Source organism: Talaromyces proteolyticus, assembly GCF_021365285.1.
Source record: "Talaromyces proteolyticus strain PMI_201 chromosome Unknown BGW36scaffold_10, whole genome shotgun sequence".
NCBI lineage: Eukaryota > Fungi > Ascomycota > Eurotiomycetes > Eurotiales > Trichocomaceae > Talaromyces > Talaromyces proteolyticus.
In genome coordinates, this window is record NW_025764286.1 from 1,191,923 (window position 1) to 1,205,905 (window position 13,983).

Here is a 13,983-nt window from a genome sequence, read left to right on the forward strand (position 1 = left end):
ACATCCAGTCTTTCCAGACACCCCCGGATGCGGCCCTGCCAGACCGTGTTACAGTATCTTAATTCTTATTATAATAAGTATATTTATTTAAATTAAAAATATATAAAATTACTTTTTAACTCTTTTAATAGTGAATGATAGCAGTTAATTACTATTTAAAATCAAATTTATTCCTAAAAGAAAGAGATTTATAAGAAGATTAAAAGTATGTTAAATATATGTTAACATTACGATATTACAGCCTAGTATAAACTTGTTTTATTTATTATTATTAGTAATATTATATCAGCTAATAAAATCAATGCGTCTGTATGTATATGGCTCCGTGTGGCAGTAAGACCCGCTTTTCTGCGGTTGTCCCTAATTTCGATTTAGTCCGCCGTAGTAGGTGAGAAGGCCAGTCAACGGCTTACCATTAGACATAGGAGTTCTGACTATGGTCCGTGGAATGTAGGTGCAAACCATGCACTCACTAAACGAGTAGCCTTGGGTCCTACCTTGCTTAGCTTGGTGTATTAGCCTTCAAATTTTTATACCATGAGCTTTTCGATAGATGACCAGCTCACATGGCGAGTGACGCCCGAAAATCCCGTCCGTGAGGTGGCGGGCATGGACTGGGAACGTTGTGCAGCTTTACATAATCTGATCGTCCACTTGGGTTGGACAGGTATGGGCAACTCAGACCTAGATATGCCAACTACGACGTGGTGGCAGGCAAAAGTCACGGATAACTTGCTCGAAGAAGAGTGGTCAAGACGGCTGTCGCCATCCCTGAAGCTGTTTCTCCAAACAGCCTACGATACACCTCATGAGCATTTCTTCTACTACGCCAACTTCGTGGTTGGAGTACACGAGGAAGAAGACTTTATTTTGCGACTGTATCAGATGACTAATTTGAATCTCAGTGGCCATCGAGATGGTTTGAAGTACTTGAAATCCTCCTGAACTACTTGCAGACCAGGGCTGACCTTCGTCCAGCTTCAACCAAAAAACGTCCCGAGCCATCTTTTGCAGCGATGTCTTGGACTCGTTATCCACAACCAATGGTCGTATGGAATGGGATCCTCTCGAGGTTGTCTTAACTGCCTGGCTGGATATGATTGACACAGGCAAGGTGATTGTGAGATCCGAAGGCACAAGCACCAGAGGGCCATGGGAGTGCACACCCTGGGAACTGCTGCCATACAGCGAACATGACTTAACGCATTCTATCAACTCTTTCAACAACCTAATAACGAGGATCGAATGTCTGCTTGAAGAACCATCTCTTCGGCCACTAGACAACCTTGATGATCAACTAAGGCTTCTTGAGGCTTGCACAGCCAAACTCAACCAGCCTGTCTCACAAGAGCTGTCTGGTCTCGTCTCCCAGGAGGTTTTGGACAGGCTTCCCATACCAGAGGGATTCTTTCGCAGGTTTCTTCTCCAAGTTCGTCGACCAAAGAATATCCGTTACATAGCACCCGGCCTACGTCTCCCCACCCCGAGCGATTTCGCGTCCTATCCATTCCAGAACTTCCAAATACCCGATTCAATGGAGTACGACAATCCAGTTCTTCCAGTGCCTCTCTTTATCTCGGATATCAAGTCCTCAACACCACTCCTTGGTTATCCTTTCCATGAAGCCTCTAATTTAACCCATGGACTTTGGATGGAGTATTGTAACAGAGACGCTCATCATACTTTCGAAGACGCCTGTCGTCTATATCTACCATTCGAGCTTGGCGCGAATGGATTTGCTCGCCTTACTGATGATTCGTTGGTGGGCGAGAATCAAGAAGATCATGCCATGGCAAGGCCTAGTGGCCGAAAGAACGAGCTGTACCAGCCAGGATATTGTCATTTCATTCCTTGGCATGGACCGCAGCTTGGAAATGTACTGGAGCTGTGGTCGAATCTGGTGGGATTGGGAGAATGGGTTGTGGGCGAAGAGGGAGTTTTGGGTGGCATCGAGAAGTTCAGGGAGGCTGATACAGAGGAACATTCACACAAGTACCAGATTTTTACTAAATGGTGAAGATGTACAGTCACTTCCAATTGCTGGTATCTCTTATTCCCATTCTATTTGTAGCCTTACGCAATTGCCCAACCACCTAAACTGGTTCCGGTCAAGCGCGCGCCTAATCGGGGCTAGCTGTTAAAAATCTAACTTGATAAGGCTAGTGCAATGAGCTTTATCTGAGTCTCTAGCCTTATCGAGATCCCCGCACTACGTAGTCAATGTAGCTTGCATCGTCCCTTCCATTTTCGACCTAGACTTGACTCTCAGTGCACGCCTTGGATGCCGCCTCCACTTCGCTCTTGTTCTCTGCCTTTGAATCGAATATCTTATACCAAGATATACAGCTATCCTGTTTTGGGATTGCTCATTCCTACTTCATCCCTTGCTAGTTGTTTCGAGAATTGCGAGTCCTTTGCAAGCTAATCCAGCTTTTGTGTGCTGTTTTGGATTCAAATCTCACTGTTATTCGGTGGTATTCCGTGAATTAGCTTATTCGTGTATTCTTGAAGCCCTGCCCAGACTATCGACATTATTCTCATCTTTGGTAAAAAGGAGAATATTGTTTGGAAAAGAAATAGACTTGTTCCACTTAGTCATCAGACTTGTATGCAAATTTGATGTGAAGATTGGAGGATGGCATCCCAGGCACAGTGTTTTTACTGTTTCGAGACTCTAGCCTCTTCGTTCAAGGACGAAGAACCGCCTAGTCTCGCTGCGATAGACGATTTGTGGTTGCAGTACAACCAAGCCAAGCAACTGGCTGCTGTGATTGATAAAACGTGGGTGTCTTGATTCCTGATTCCTTGGACATATCCTAATTCAAGGAATCAAATTCACAGTGCCGTTGCTGAGGACAATGATGATAATACTGAGACCAATGACGAGGAAACCAAAACCAGCGAAGACATGCGTCCCCATGCCGTCAAACTGCCCTCCATATCGCGGCTTCAACAACAAAACAGTTCATCTGATTCATCGAGCATCTCGACAACACCTTCCTCATTGTCGGCTAATTCGTCGCACTCGGCACTGTCAAAAAGTACAACGGTGACAACGCCGGGAGAGTACCAAGGCTCCCACCGAAGCAAGGAGTCTTACCCGCTGTTCGTCACATGGAACCTGATATCGAAACATGGACACAAGTCTCTTCGTGGTTGTATTGGCACTTTTGAAGAACAGGAACTCTCTTTCGGCTTGAAAACCTATGCGCTCACTTCGTACGTTTCATTCTAGGGCCCATTGGATGAGAGAAGTTAAAAGGGATGTAAAATGTTGACATACAAGTAGTGCTTTTGACGATACTCGGTTCTCTCCCATCCCATCCTCGCAAATGCCGTCATTATCGTGTTCCTTGACCCTGCTCAGTGACTTTGAACCATGTACAGACGCAATGGATTGGGAATTGGGCTTGCATGGGCTGCGGATTTCCTTCATCCACCGAAGTCGGCGATACGGCGCCACATACCTGCCAGATGTCGCCGTCGAACAAGGTTGGACAAAGGAAGAGACTGTCGAGAGCTTAATGCGCAAAGCTGGGTGGGATGGAAATAGCAGTGGAGGCGTAGCGAGAAGACTACTTAGAGGCAGTAGTGCCGCTGTCTCTGGCGGCAGCAGCAGCAGCAGTGGGAAACCGTGGGATCAAGTATCTGACTTCAGGGCCACGCGCTATCAGGGTCTCCAAGCATCTGCCAGCTATACCGAATGGCAAGAATGGAGGAAATGGGTTCAAGCTGACGAAGCAAGACTAGCGATGCTTCGATCATGATCTTATATATGTAATTGGTAGCTTAAATTCTTAAGTCGTCTGTATTGCTTCAAGCTTAACATTACATTCAATTTATGGCCTTTCAAGAGACATACCCATGTGGAACTTGCAAAGTTCATTTCTTTGCCTTCGTATTCGCACTAACATCTGAACACTTGGAATGAGGATAAAGATCAGGAACGAATTTAGAAGCGCATTAAAAATTGCTCGAACCCAATAATGAAACGAATGGGAAAATTTGAACCAAATTCAAATTTCAACTGAAATAAACATCCCTACCTATATCCTTTATGTACCTGCTTAATCATCCATTCACTAGAAGGAAAACAAATTTCAACGCCTTTGACCCGCTGTCTTACTCCATAGACCAGTCACCACCTCTTTTACCTTACGTTCCTGCTCACGCATTTGCTCTTCTGTTTGACCCCTAGCATTGCTGCGAGAGTCAATTTTCATCGCATCGCCATCCAATGGCTGGTTTGCATTTCTTCCTTCCTCATAGACTTCATTGCCGTCTACCCTTTCTGGTCGAGGGTTTACACTAATCGCCCCGTCCATCATCAGCCCGCCACCTTCACGAAGTTTGTTGATAGCACGGACAGTGTCGATGGCTTTGTGAAGCGTCCGTCTGGCGTTGAAGTTCTTCTTGACGGTAGGCAAGAGATCTTCTCCTTGTTTGAATGATGGGTCGTGATTGATCCATGGGTGTTGAAGCGCTTCGTGAGCTGTGATTCGTGCCTTGGGGTCGATTGTGAGGCAACGATTAATAAACTGGCGGGCATCCTGGGAAACACTTCGCCAGTGCTCCAGGGGTGTAAATGAATAGTCAGCAACGAGAATAGCCTGCATCTCTTCCAAGTTGGATTCGCGGTCAAACGGCGTGTAGCCGCAAAGCAAGAAATAGGTGATAACGCCAATAGCCCATATATCTCTATCACAAAATCAGTCTACCGTGCCAAATTTTTGAAATACCTCTGCGACTCACACTGGCTTTCCATGCCCAGTCTTCTTGAAAATTTCAGGCGCCATATACCCAGGAGTCCCACATGTTGTTGTAAGGACATGGAATTGCTCCTCATCCATGATTCTAGATAGACCAAAGTCTGCAATCAAAAGATCGGCATTATCTTCAGGGGTACGGAACAGCAAGTTCTCGGGTTTGAGGTCACGGTGCACGATTCCATGATCGTGTAGATACGCGACAGCCGAGAGTGTGGCACGGATAAGGTCTGCGGCATCGGCTTCGTAGTAGCTTCCTTTGCGACAAATTCGGTCGAATAGCTCTCCTCCCAGAGCCAGCTCAGTGACAAGATATACTGAATTCAGAATTGCATACATTAGTAAATCCGAGCGACGACACACCGGTCTTTTCGCTTTGTCTATACGCACAGTTGTTCATGGTCTCAAAATAATCGACCAGGGTGAGGATGTTTTGATGTCCCATTGAGACACGCTTGAGGACGGCAATTTCATTTCGAACCTATTATAAAATCAAAAATAATATTAGCTCGTTCGTCCTCTTCCATAAGCAATGCCTTCGACGGTGGGTTCGAAATGCAAAAAGATGTTGCTGAGAATGTTAAAGGATCGGTTACCATATGCTCTCGACCAGCCATCAGCCTCTTATTGATCACTTTGGCAGCAAAGTACCGCCCAGTATCGATGTGGACGCATTCTTTAACGACCGAGTAGGAGCCTGCTCCTAGGGTCTTTCCAGTCTTGTACCGGCAAGGCTGGATTTGAGGGCGTTGAGCTTGCGCCGCCATCCGGTCAAGTAATCTGTGAGCGAGGAAGGCCTGGCGTCTGTGTGTTTTATTCCGAATAGTCAGAGTTGATGCGCCTCGGCGTTGTGTTGTGTGGAGAGAGATGATCGGGAATTCGTCGAAGTGGAGAGAGGGGAAGATCTCGCGTGGGGTTCAACGGCGAGGCTGCACCGGTGAGTTGGGACCGCCGCACCTTGTCTAGACTCGAGATACGATTATAACCTTCAAGGGCATTAATATTTGATTTAAAAAAAAGAGGAAGAGAGAGTTTGCTACATTAAGTAATGGCTTTGTACAGTGAATGCTTAGTGGAGAATAAATAAGAGGAAATACACGTTCATGCACACTAAGAGGTACATATGTAGTAGGTATATACGTAAATCATGTCTAAAAACTCGCTCATCTGACAACGCCATCCATAATTATTCAAAAGCCAATTCCGCTCCGTCCAAAAGATGCATATAAATGAGAAGGCCGCTTACATATCTGCAAACTGGCATTATATTTGCTGCAGAACGTCTTCCGCCACCCCTTCTAGTAGCTTGAGATCATGAAATTTTGCGGCGCTGACCATAACACGTAGTTTCTTGACGATTCCAGCTTTGTCCATTGTTGTAGTCCACTCCCCACTGCAGGAACAATGCTCCATGAGAGCACTAACCTTAAGGCTGCTGCATTTAGAGCACTTGAGATCCTGAGCCTGCCAGGCAACGATCATGCCATGAATCTCGCCAATAAGTTTCTCTTCTTGGGCGAGTCGGTCGTATTCGGTTTGACAGAAAGGGCACTTCCAGGCTTTCAATGTGCCTTTTCCACCATCAACGCTTGCATCCGGAAGAATGTCTTCATCTCGACACAAGTCGAGATCACGGATCAGACAACAGCCACTACATGTTAGCTCCGATAGTTTCAAGCTGGCGCTGGGGTTCTCGAAGCGTCCCTCCTTGCTGAACTCGCGAACCTCGAATAATGCAAGGAGTTCGCGGCGAAGAAGACGTGTCTCTAATGTCGTGGTCTTAGACAGACTGAGAATCTGCATAAGTGATTTGACTAGCTCTAGAACCGGATTGCGATTCCCCTCATTCGGGTCAGTCACGACTCCTGGAAGAACAGGAAAAATATAGTCGGATGCAAGTTCGGGGTGAAGAAGTTCATCTCGCTGTCGTCTAATTAGTCCAGCTATTTGTTTTTTCAGAGGCTTTGAAAACTTGTCGGTGAGAATCGTCGTTGCCTCGTCATCTGCCGTTGTCAGCGGCTTAGGGATCTGAGTCAATCGTTGGGTAGCAAAGTCCTCAGTCTCTGCTTCATCACCTCTCTTGAGACCATGCATTAGCTCAATATATTCAATAACCCAATCGTGAAAGACTCCTTGCATAGTCGTAGGCAGAAAACGGCTCATCTGCCAATGCATGATAGTTTCCAACTGTTGGGCTTCTGCCTCCACCACTTCTTGACACCCTTTGCCGCCGTAGTTGAACTCATCATACCACACCAGGAAATCCCAATACTCTTTAAGCTCAAGGTCAATGAAGTGAAACACCGGGTTCGCCCTGATAGACTTCAGTATATATTGACTGTAAGCGTACGCATTCCCAACTTCGGTTTTTGTTGTTTGAAGGAGAAGTCGCGTCGGACTAGCGAATATGACGTTCGAACCAACACGGCGGAAGTCTCCCATCAATTGTTGGAAAGATTTTTTGGACATGACACGGACGTAGTGGTGCAATGACCGGTCATAAAGGCGAGAATTGGGGCTTTCAACCCAGCGTATCAAATGCTGAACCATGATATCGGCCATAGTATTCCCAGAGCAAGCTTCTGTCCACCACTGTTTAACCATTTCGCGTAAAACGAAGACACCCGCTGAAGCGAAGGCTTTCTCAGAATAAAGAACCCCACTGCCATCGCCTGAGTCAGGAGCAGAAGCGAGTAGGGTATCGCTGCCCTCGAGTTCATTGATAATAGATGATGTGAGGATGGTGTTTATTGCCAAATTTCGCACTTCGAGCTCAATTGACACGGTTGCGTATGTTCCCGGAATATTGATGGATGGCATCTCAACAGTTTCGAGGGAGCCTAAGACGTCGTCTTTTTCATACCCAGCATGATCTGGTCGTGGTCCCGCTGACCACCATAAAACCACATTGTTTTGTTGCAGTCGCCTCGCATAGGCGATATCGATCAGATACCGGGGATCATCGCTCTCCAGGTTACAAATTGGGACGTCCCCATATCGTGCTAGCCTTGTAAGGTGTTGGACCCACGAGCCCAAATAGAGATAATGAGTAACTAAACGTTTTGCAACAAAAGATTGCCAACCGAGCGGCGGCATCTCCGTATCTGATATTTCAGGCTTGACAGTTAAGATAGGGTACTCCTTCAAGATGGGAATTTCATAGCTCAATCTTCGTTTTTGCTGGGACTGTATTACAAACACAACAGGTTTGCTTTCTTCGTTGCGTAGTTTCTTCACCAGATCACCGATTTCCAGCATAGCTTTTCGTTGGGTGGTGACTTGCGTCGTCTTGAAATGTATCTTTTCTTGGTATTCAAATGCAGATGCCGGCGTTTCGTTTTCAGTTGCAGGCTTGCGACTGAAAAGTTCCGAATAAATTTTGTCGACGTTTGGAAGAACCTGCATATCACGACTCCGGTTTAATATGACAATGTTGGCTTCATTTTTGGATGTCGAAAAAAGCGCAAATACTTGCCGGTCGCCTGAGGTAACGTGATACAAGTAGTAGTACGTCAAGTTTTGCCCATCTAAATAAGGCTTTTCAGAGGATGTATGAAGTAAGGAAGATAACTCGAAACCATGATCTAGGCCGTCTCCGAGTACTCCTCGTTGGCTTTCGTCAAAGGTACAGGTACTACCCAGTTTCATTATAGCACAAACATCGAGAGGTATGTTTCGTTCATACACGCCCTCAACACTTGGGTGGTTGAGTAAAGAGCGTATTTTTTCTGACTCCCTCAAATAAGTATCTTCCGATATAGTGAGCTTGAACAAATGAACCGAAGCGTGTCCGTTTGGCAAGATATAGTTGACCTTTTCTACTTCGCAGTCGGGGAGGTCAACGTCTGGTAAATTATCCCCTTTCAAGTTGACAAACATCTGACGTCGGACTTTGACGTTGAGAGCGTGGACCTTGCGGTCTATCAGCACAAATGCCCGTACTTCCCCAGGTATATCGGTTTCGCGTAGCTGTAGAACTTCCCATTTACTAATAAAGAGTAGTTCCGCCTGGTTTCGGAAATAATGACTCAATGAGTCAGATGCATAATTTGACCTCTCCCCAAAAAGTTGTCTTCGCCTAATTCTTGCCTGTTTTTGGATTTTCCACTTTTGTTTCTGATACTTGATGAAGCCTTCATAATCTTCAGACAACGATGGCATTTTCGCTGGCAATGCGGTGTATGGATCCAGCGACGTTGTGGAAGGTCCTTCCGGTAACTTTCTTTTCTGTGATGCCTTGCTAGATGGAGATGTGTTTCGTTTCTCGGTAGATTGCGTGCCAGCATCTTCAATATCAGTAGCGTGAGGGACACGATGATCCAAAATGTTGGTTGACACCTCGGAAAGTGGATTTTTCTCGAACATGTCAGTCATCTTCTTCTGCTTGAACTTATCATCTCTGGTCGCAATGCGGCGTTGGAGCCAGTCAGGATGCTGAACCCTAGGAACTGGGTTATCAAGTCTCTGCAGTACAGCGGGAATGGTTATCAATTTCTGAATGACCGATCCTAGTCGTTCGAGATAGTAATCCCAATCAATTACAGTCCGCGGATCCATGTCCCCAGGGTCTTCCTTCATCCATTTACGCAAGAAGAAGCGCTTTACATTTTCTTCCGCGGAAAAGATGGTCACAGGAATCGCTCGTTCTGTAACCGGGGCATTTCTCGGTTTAGATGAAATAATGTACCGACAATTGAGGCCTCTGTCTTTGATCATCTGCTCACCAAGAAACTCTGCTAAGCGCTTGGCGGTCGTTATAGAGGTAGATTTTTGCGCTCCATATTCTTCCACAGTCTTTGACATACTTCTGTTTTCACAAATCAAGTCAATCAGTTCTTCATCAGCCAAAGTATTTCCATGCTCATATAGGACGTCAAGCCACCTATTTGCGACACGAGCAACTGATCCATATGTTTCCGCCAGGTCTTTTCCATCTAGGAAGAATTTGAAAATCTGCGTTTGAAAAATCTTGATAAGTTTGAGCTCACCGCGGCGCTTGACCTCAAATCCCTTCAACTCAGCAAGTGAGCCATCATCGTTAAATACTGCGTAACGCTTCTTTAGATTCTTATCCTCTTCCTTCGATGCTGGTAGGATCATGGCTTTGTATGGGCCATCTACCTCGAAGAAAATCGAATTGTCGCTCGTCGTTTCGTATTTGAACGCCAGAGGATCAGTAAGAGTCTGATACTGATGATTTGTAAATCGTCCATGAACAAGGTGATTAAGCATCACACACGGATATGACAGGGCCAGCTTTTTGCCGTTTTTCAAAGTAAACGCGAAATTCTCAGGAAAAGTAGCTGGAAGCATACACCAGATACCATCAGTATCAAGTTCCAAAGGTCTACCGATGCGTTCCACCAGTTCTCTAGCCATTTGAATGATATGAGCGCCTGTTAAACATGTCACTCCGGCCATTTCCATCGAGTACCATCTTGACCCTTTTCGCATAACGTAGCCATAAAAACTGTTCAAGATGACTTTATGTGCAAGCTGAAGAGAATCAAACAGGACGATCATCTTCTTAGCCTCCTCAACTTCTGCAGCTGGCGCTCCAGCAGACTTGAGAGATTCCGTCTTGCCTTTCCATACTTTCTGCTTCCCCTTGAAGTCATATCGTCGATCACGGAAGTCACGGACAGTATCCACATAGAAGGGGTTTTCTCGTTGACATATGATAGCTTCCCGCTCTATTGTTTTGCTGTCATGAATCTTGTGATAAATTTTCTTGCTGTATTCTTGGAGTCGCTTTTTGATGATAGCAGCTTGCTCCTCCGAACTAAGTTCTGTGAAAGGTCGCATCGGGGCATTCTTATATTTACCTGGGAACCTTTCGTTCTCCACGGCCCGGCGAATCATGTTATATTCATCGCGTTTCGCAGGAAGAAACTCGCCACGCCACGCCCAGGGAAGCCGACGATCGCACGTTTTTCCGGGACGGTTGAAATCACATGCCGCACAGTCCGACTCTTGTTTCATAGAATCAGGCTGGAGTCGATTGGTAGTCATGATATTCGGATACATTGAGGCAACGTCAAGATGGTATATAAGCGGTCGTTCCATGCGATTTGGTGTCTTCTTCAGGTTCTCCAGACGCTCAACGATCTGAGCTTTGACCTCTTCATAATTAGAGACATCCTCTAATGACTTCTTCTCCTCAACGACAATGCTAAATTTCAAGGCGGCGTCTAAGTCATGAAGCAATTCGTCAATCGCGGTATTATCAACGGCAAAGTTGACAGGTATATCGCTGCGAAATACTCCAGCTTCTATACTCTCGACGTGTCCACCCACATACGTTTCGGAATCCAGTAAGTGGCCGTCGTAGAAGGCTTCGATTGGGTCTTTGTGCTTATTTGGAAGAATGATCTGGCCCTTATATGCTTGAACCATCAAAAGCATCTCACATAATGTTCCTGTGCCTTTTCGGAGAACATCGTCCGGGTTCAACGGAATGATAGTGCACAGCGAGAAAATAAAAGGATGGATGTATTTCATGTAGAGGTAGTATGTCGCGACAGCGTCGGATACTGAGTATTCTGCTAACGTTTGTGGGCGCTCACTAGCATACCTAGTCATGAGCTCCGGGTCTAATTCGTCTGGGTCATAACCCAGCTTCGCAACAGTGACCGCTTTTAAGCCCCTGCTACCTTGGGGTAAATAACTGTCTCGGTTGACCCATGCAAAGCAATCCATGTGTACACAATGGTCACTCTGGTAAATATCTTCGCTGTTTTTTCTGAAGCCAATCTCGGTATACATATCAATGCCCAAGACACTAGCACGCGCTTCAACAAAGGGCCAGTCGAAGAAGTCACCGTTGTAGGTTGCAATGACAGTTGGTTTCGCTTCCTTAACGTGGCTGAAGAAGCGTTCTAAGAGGTGGCGTTCGTCAGGTTCGTTGAAGATTAGGAAAGGGCCGTTGTACTCTGGCTTTGGCGTATATTCGAAATCGTTAATATCTTCGGATACTATCTCTCGATTCGTAATGAGAAATCCGTTCCCATCAATCATATAAGAAATCATCATGATCTGGTCGATTACGGCATCAGGAAATTTCAAAGGGAGCTTGGTTGTTTCAATGTCGAATGCGAGCACGACGGGATCCGCACGTTGAAGTCGCTCTTCAATGCATGTCAATTTGGTCACACCATGCTTAGCCTCCACATTATACCACTTTCCAATTCGAATATCTAGTCGTACATTAGTAAGGGGCATGATTATGACCTAGCTGTAGGACTCACCTTTATCAATGGCAACTCTGACATGATAAGGCACATCGTACTCTCTTATATCAACGATAAAATCACTTGCATTCAATGTGTTAGGTCGTCTTTCGTTATTAAGTTCATCATCAAACAAATCAAAGCCAGCAGAAGCTCTGGAAACGTTTGTCAGTTGACGTAGCCCCGTTAATAGGGTGAGTAAATCATACCTGGCCATCTCAGCATACGTGTCCATCGCAGTAACATTCTTCTTATTCTTTTCCGCAATGGGCATGAGCAGCCTTCTCGCTTCAAGTAGATCGCTGACGTTCGCAAAGCTGAGTTGAAGAAACGCCCGGCGATTCCCCATCAAATGATTTGGCATTTGAAGATCTTCTTTTATGACGCGTTGCACACCTTTGACAACGCCGTCCAATGTTCTCCGACACCATTCCTCCACCTCTGATTCTCGTCCTCCCTTGGCAGCGATAAGAAAATACGGGTCGTATTCAACCGTAGCTTTGAAGCTACCGCCGTCGTCTTCGAGAAAGTAGAAGTCCACTCCTGCACGACCACTGGTGATGTTGGAATCTTCAACAGACGTGCTATGCATATTTATCAGCCATCCTGCTCTTTTCTCGCCCGATTCGTAGCGAGGAAAGCCCATCGACTCATCGATGGTGTTCGCCCTTCGGATAAACTCGAACTTTTCATCTTGGGACGTCGCTTCTGTAGAACGAAGGGAATTGAATTCTATTGTTTTTGATCGTTTCGGATTGAATGATGCTGCCCCGGACCGAAATTTGTTTCCATATCTGCTGGGCTTGCGTGAAGGCATGGTGCTGCAGCCCTCACAGACTTAAGTTGCTTGATCAGAAAATAGCTGTACTCGAACCATGCGGGCAATCTGCAGTTAGGTCAACCTCGAAGATACAAATGGTTTTCACTGGAGAATCAATTGTCAAACAATGAATCGTTTGTTCATCGGTGAAGGGAAATAACAAAAGATTGAAGCTGATATCCCGACCTGCCATCGTCCACATGCGGCAACCACGCGCTGGACGCGTTTTCCACTAAACGCGAAATCAAGCCGTCTTGTTATTGGCTGATGCACGAGGCATTGGCGCTAGTCTATTTGGGGACAAGTACGGCTCCTTTCAACCGGCAGCGGAAAATTCAAGGCCCGAGCAGCATCGTCGCTTGTCATCAGGTTGATTCATTGACCCAAGACTGTCCATTGGCCTAGTCCAATTTGTTTGAGCGATCGTTCTTTCGATCCTCGACAGAAAGAAAACATGGCCGAGGATACGCGAGACGGAAACTCGACCCCCTCATCAACTCCGAAAAACAAACCAAAACATGATTTCCCCAAATCTCAAGTTGGGAAGCTATGGGATGCTTTTGGGAACCCTGAGGAACCGATCAATGTCCTCCCGGGAGCGACATATGATCCAAGCCGCGAGAAACCAAAAGAATTGACCATGTCACAGTCTCTCAGCTCGATTACTATGAAAGACTTCAGCAATTTTCACAGGAAGCCATGCGCTCGGGATTCGCTGATGTTGGGAATGGGTGCTGGCTTTGGTATCGGAGGTATTCGGGGCATAGTTGGAGGTAATACCTTGTGCATCTATTTCCTTGTAAACGTACTGAGGCTGATTATTGTCTGCTTTCTCACCACAGGATTCACGGCTATATGGCCTGCTTGTAACTGGGCAGTTGGGACATTCGCGATTACTTCGATTATTTCTTACGAATTCTGCCAACGTCGCCGAGTCAATGAAGTGAAGGGGATGAAAGAGGCTGTAGAGCTCATGCAACAACTCAAAGTCAAGAAAGAGAAAGAAACTGAGCAATTGAAAGCAGCCCGGGAGGCCGAGGCGGCGACAGAACGCAAGCAAAAGAGTTGGACCAATCTTTCGAATTACAAGTTTTGGTAAATAAGTGCATGTTTGATATCATAAGGAGTTTGGGTGTTTCCATGGCATATTTCTTCATGTAATGTTATC

General features: G+C 45.9%; 5 protein-coding genes across 5 annotated transcripts; 3 read left to right on the plus strand and 2 right to left on the minus strand.

The window, feature by feature from the left end:
• The first annotated feature begins 405 nt into the window (after positions 1 to 405).
• Positions 406 to 2,112, plus strand: BGW36DRAFT_32087 (uncharacterized protein). Its single transcript, XM_046212637.1, has 2 exons — positions 406 to 926; positions 979 to 2,112. Exons 1-2 carry the CDS (start codon positions 538 to 540, stop codon positions 2,015 to 2,017), a joined length of 1,428 nt encoding a protein of 475 aa, XP_046068884.1. The 5' UTR covers positions 406 to 537; the 3' UTR covers positions 2,018 to 2,112.
• A 523-nt stretch (positions 2,113 to 2,635) lies between these two features.
• BGW36DRAFT_399751 (AMMECR1 domain-containing protein) lies at positions 2,636 to 3,767 on the plus strand (the record flags this gene model as incomplete). The annotated part of the gene is made up of 3 exons (XM_046218554.1): positions 2,636 to 2,781; positions 2,842 to 3,219; positions 3,290 to 3,767. The coding sequence occupies 3 exons, from the start codon at positions 2,636 to 2,638 to the stop codon at positions 3,765 to 3,767; spliced, it is 1,002 nt and encodes a 333-aa protein (XP_046068885.1).
• On the minus strand, positions 3,705 to 5,642 carry BGW36DRAFT_347196 (calcium/calmodulin-dependent protein kinase type I). Its single transcript, XM_046213232.1, has 4 exons — positions 5,363 to 5,642; positions 5,157 to 5,247; positions 4,753 to 5,083; positions 3,705 to 4,698 (listed from the first exon to the last, which is right to left on the minus strand). The coding sequence occupies exons 1-4, from the start codon at positions 5,531 to 5,533 to the stop codon at positions 4,101 to 4,103; spliced, it is 1,191 nt and encodes a 396-aa protein (XP_046068886.1). The 5' UTR covers positions 5,534 to 5,642; the 3' UTR covers positions 3,705 to 4,100.
• A 387-nt stretch (positions 5,643 to 6,029) lies between these two features.
• Positions 6,030 to 12,812, minus strand: BGW36DRAFT_430754 (DNA polymerase epsilon catalytic subunit A; the record flags this gene model as incomplete). The annotated part of the gene is made up of 3 exons (XM_046220884.1): positions 6,030 to 11,962; positions 12,014 to 12,150; positions 12,205 to 12,812. 3 exons carry the CDS (start codon positions 12,810 to 12,812, stop codon positions 6,030 to 6,032), a joined length of 6,678 nt encoding a protein of 2,225 aa, XP_046068887.1.
• Positions 12,813 to 13,269: 457 nt separating this feature from the next.
• BGW36DRAFT_302255 (uncharacterized protein) lies at positions 13,270 to 13,914 on the plus strand (the record flags this gene model as incomplete). The annotated part of the gene is made up of 2 exons (XM_046211765.1): positions 13,270 to 13,588; positions 13,658 to 13,914. 2 exons carry the CDS (start codon positions 13,270 to 13,272, stop codon positions 13,912 to 13,914), a joined length of 576 nt encoding a protein of 191 aa, XP_046068888.1.
• Positions 13,915 to 13,983: the final 69 nt, after the last annotated feature.

Excerpts from the sequence above, each read along its gene's own strand:
- BGW36DRAFT_347196 (XM_046213232.1), bottom strand. The coding sequence starts at position 5,533 with ATGGCGGCGCAAGCTCAACGCCCTCAAATCCAGCCTTGCCGGTACAAG. Across the intron at positions 5,248-5,362 it reads TGGCTGGTCGAGAGCATATG|GTTCGAAATGAAATTGCCGT; the intron begins GTAACCGATCCT and ends ATTTTATAATAG. Across the intron at positions 4,699-4,752 it reads ACTGGGCATGGAAAGCCAGT|AGATATATGGGCTATTGGCG; the intron begins GTGAGTCGCAGA and ends ATTTTGTGATAG.
- BGW36DRAFT_32087 (XM_046212637.1), top strand. The coding sequence starts at position 538 with ATGAGCTTTTCGATAGATGACCAGCTCACATGGCGAGTGACGCCCGAA. Across the intron at positions 927-978 it reads GGCCATCGAGATGGTTTGAA|CTTCAACCAAAAAACGTCCC; the intron begins GTACTTGAAATC and ends ACCTTCGTCCAG.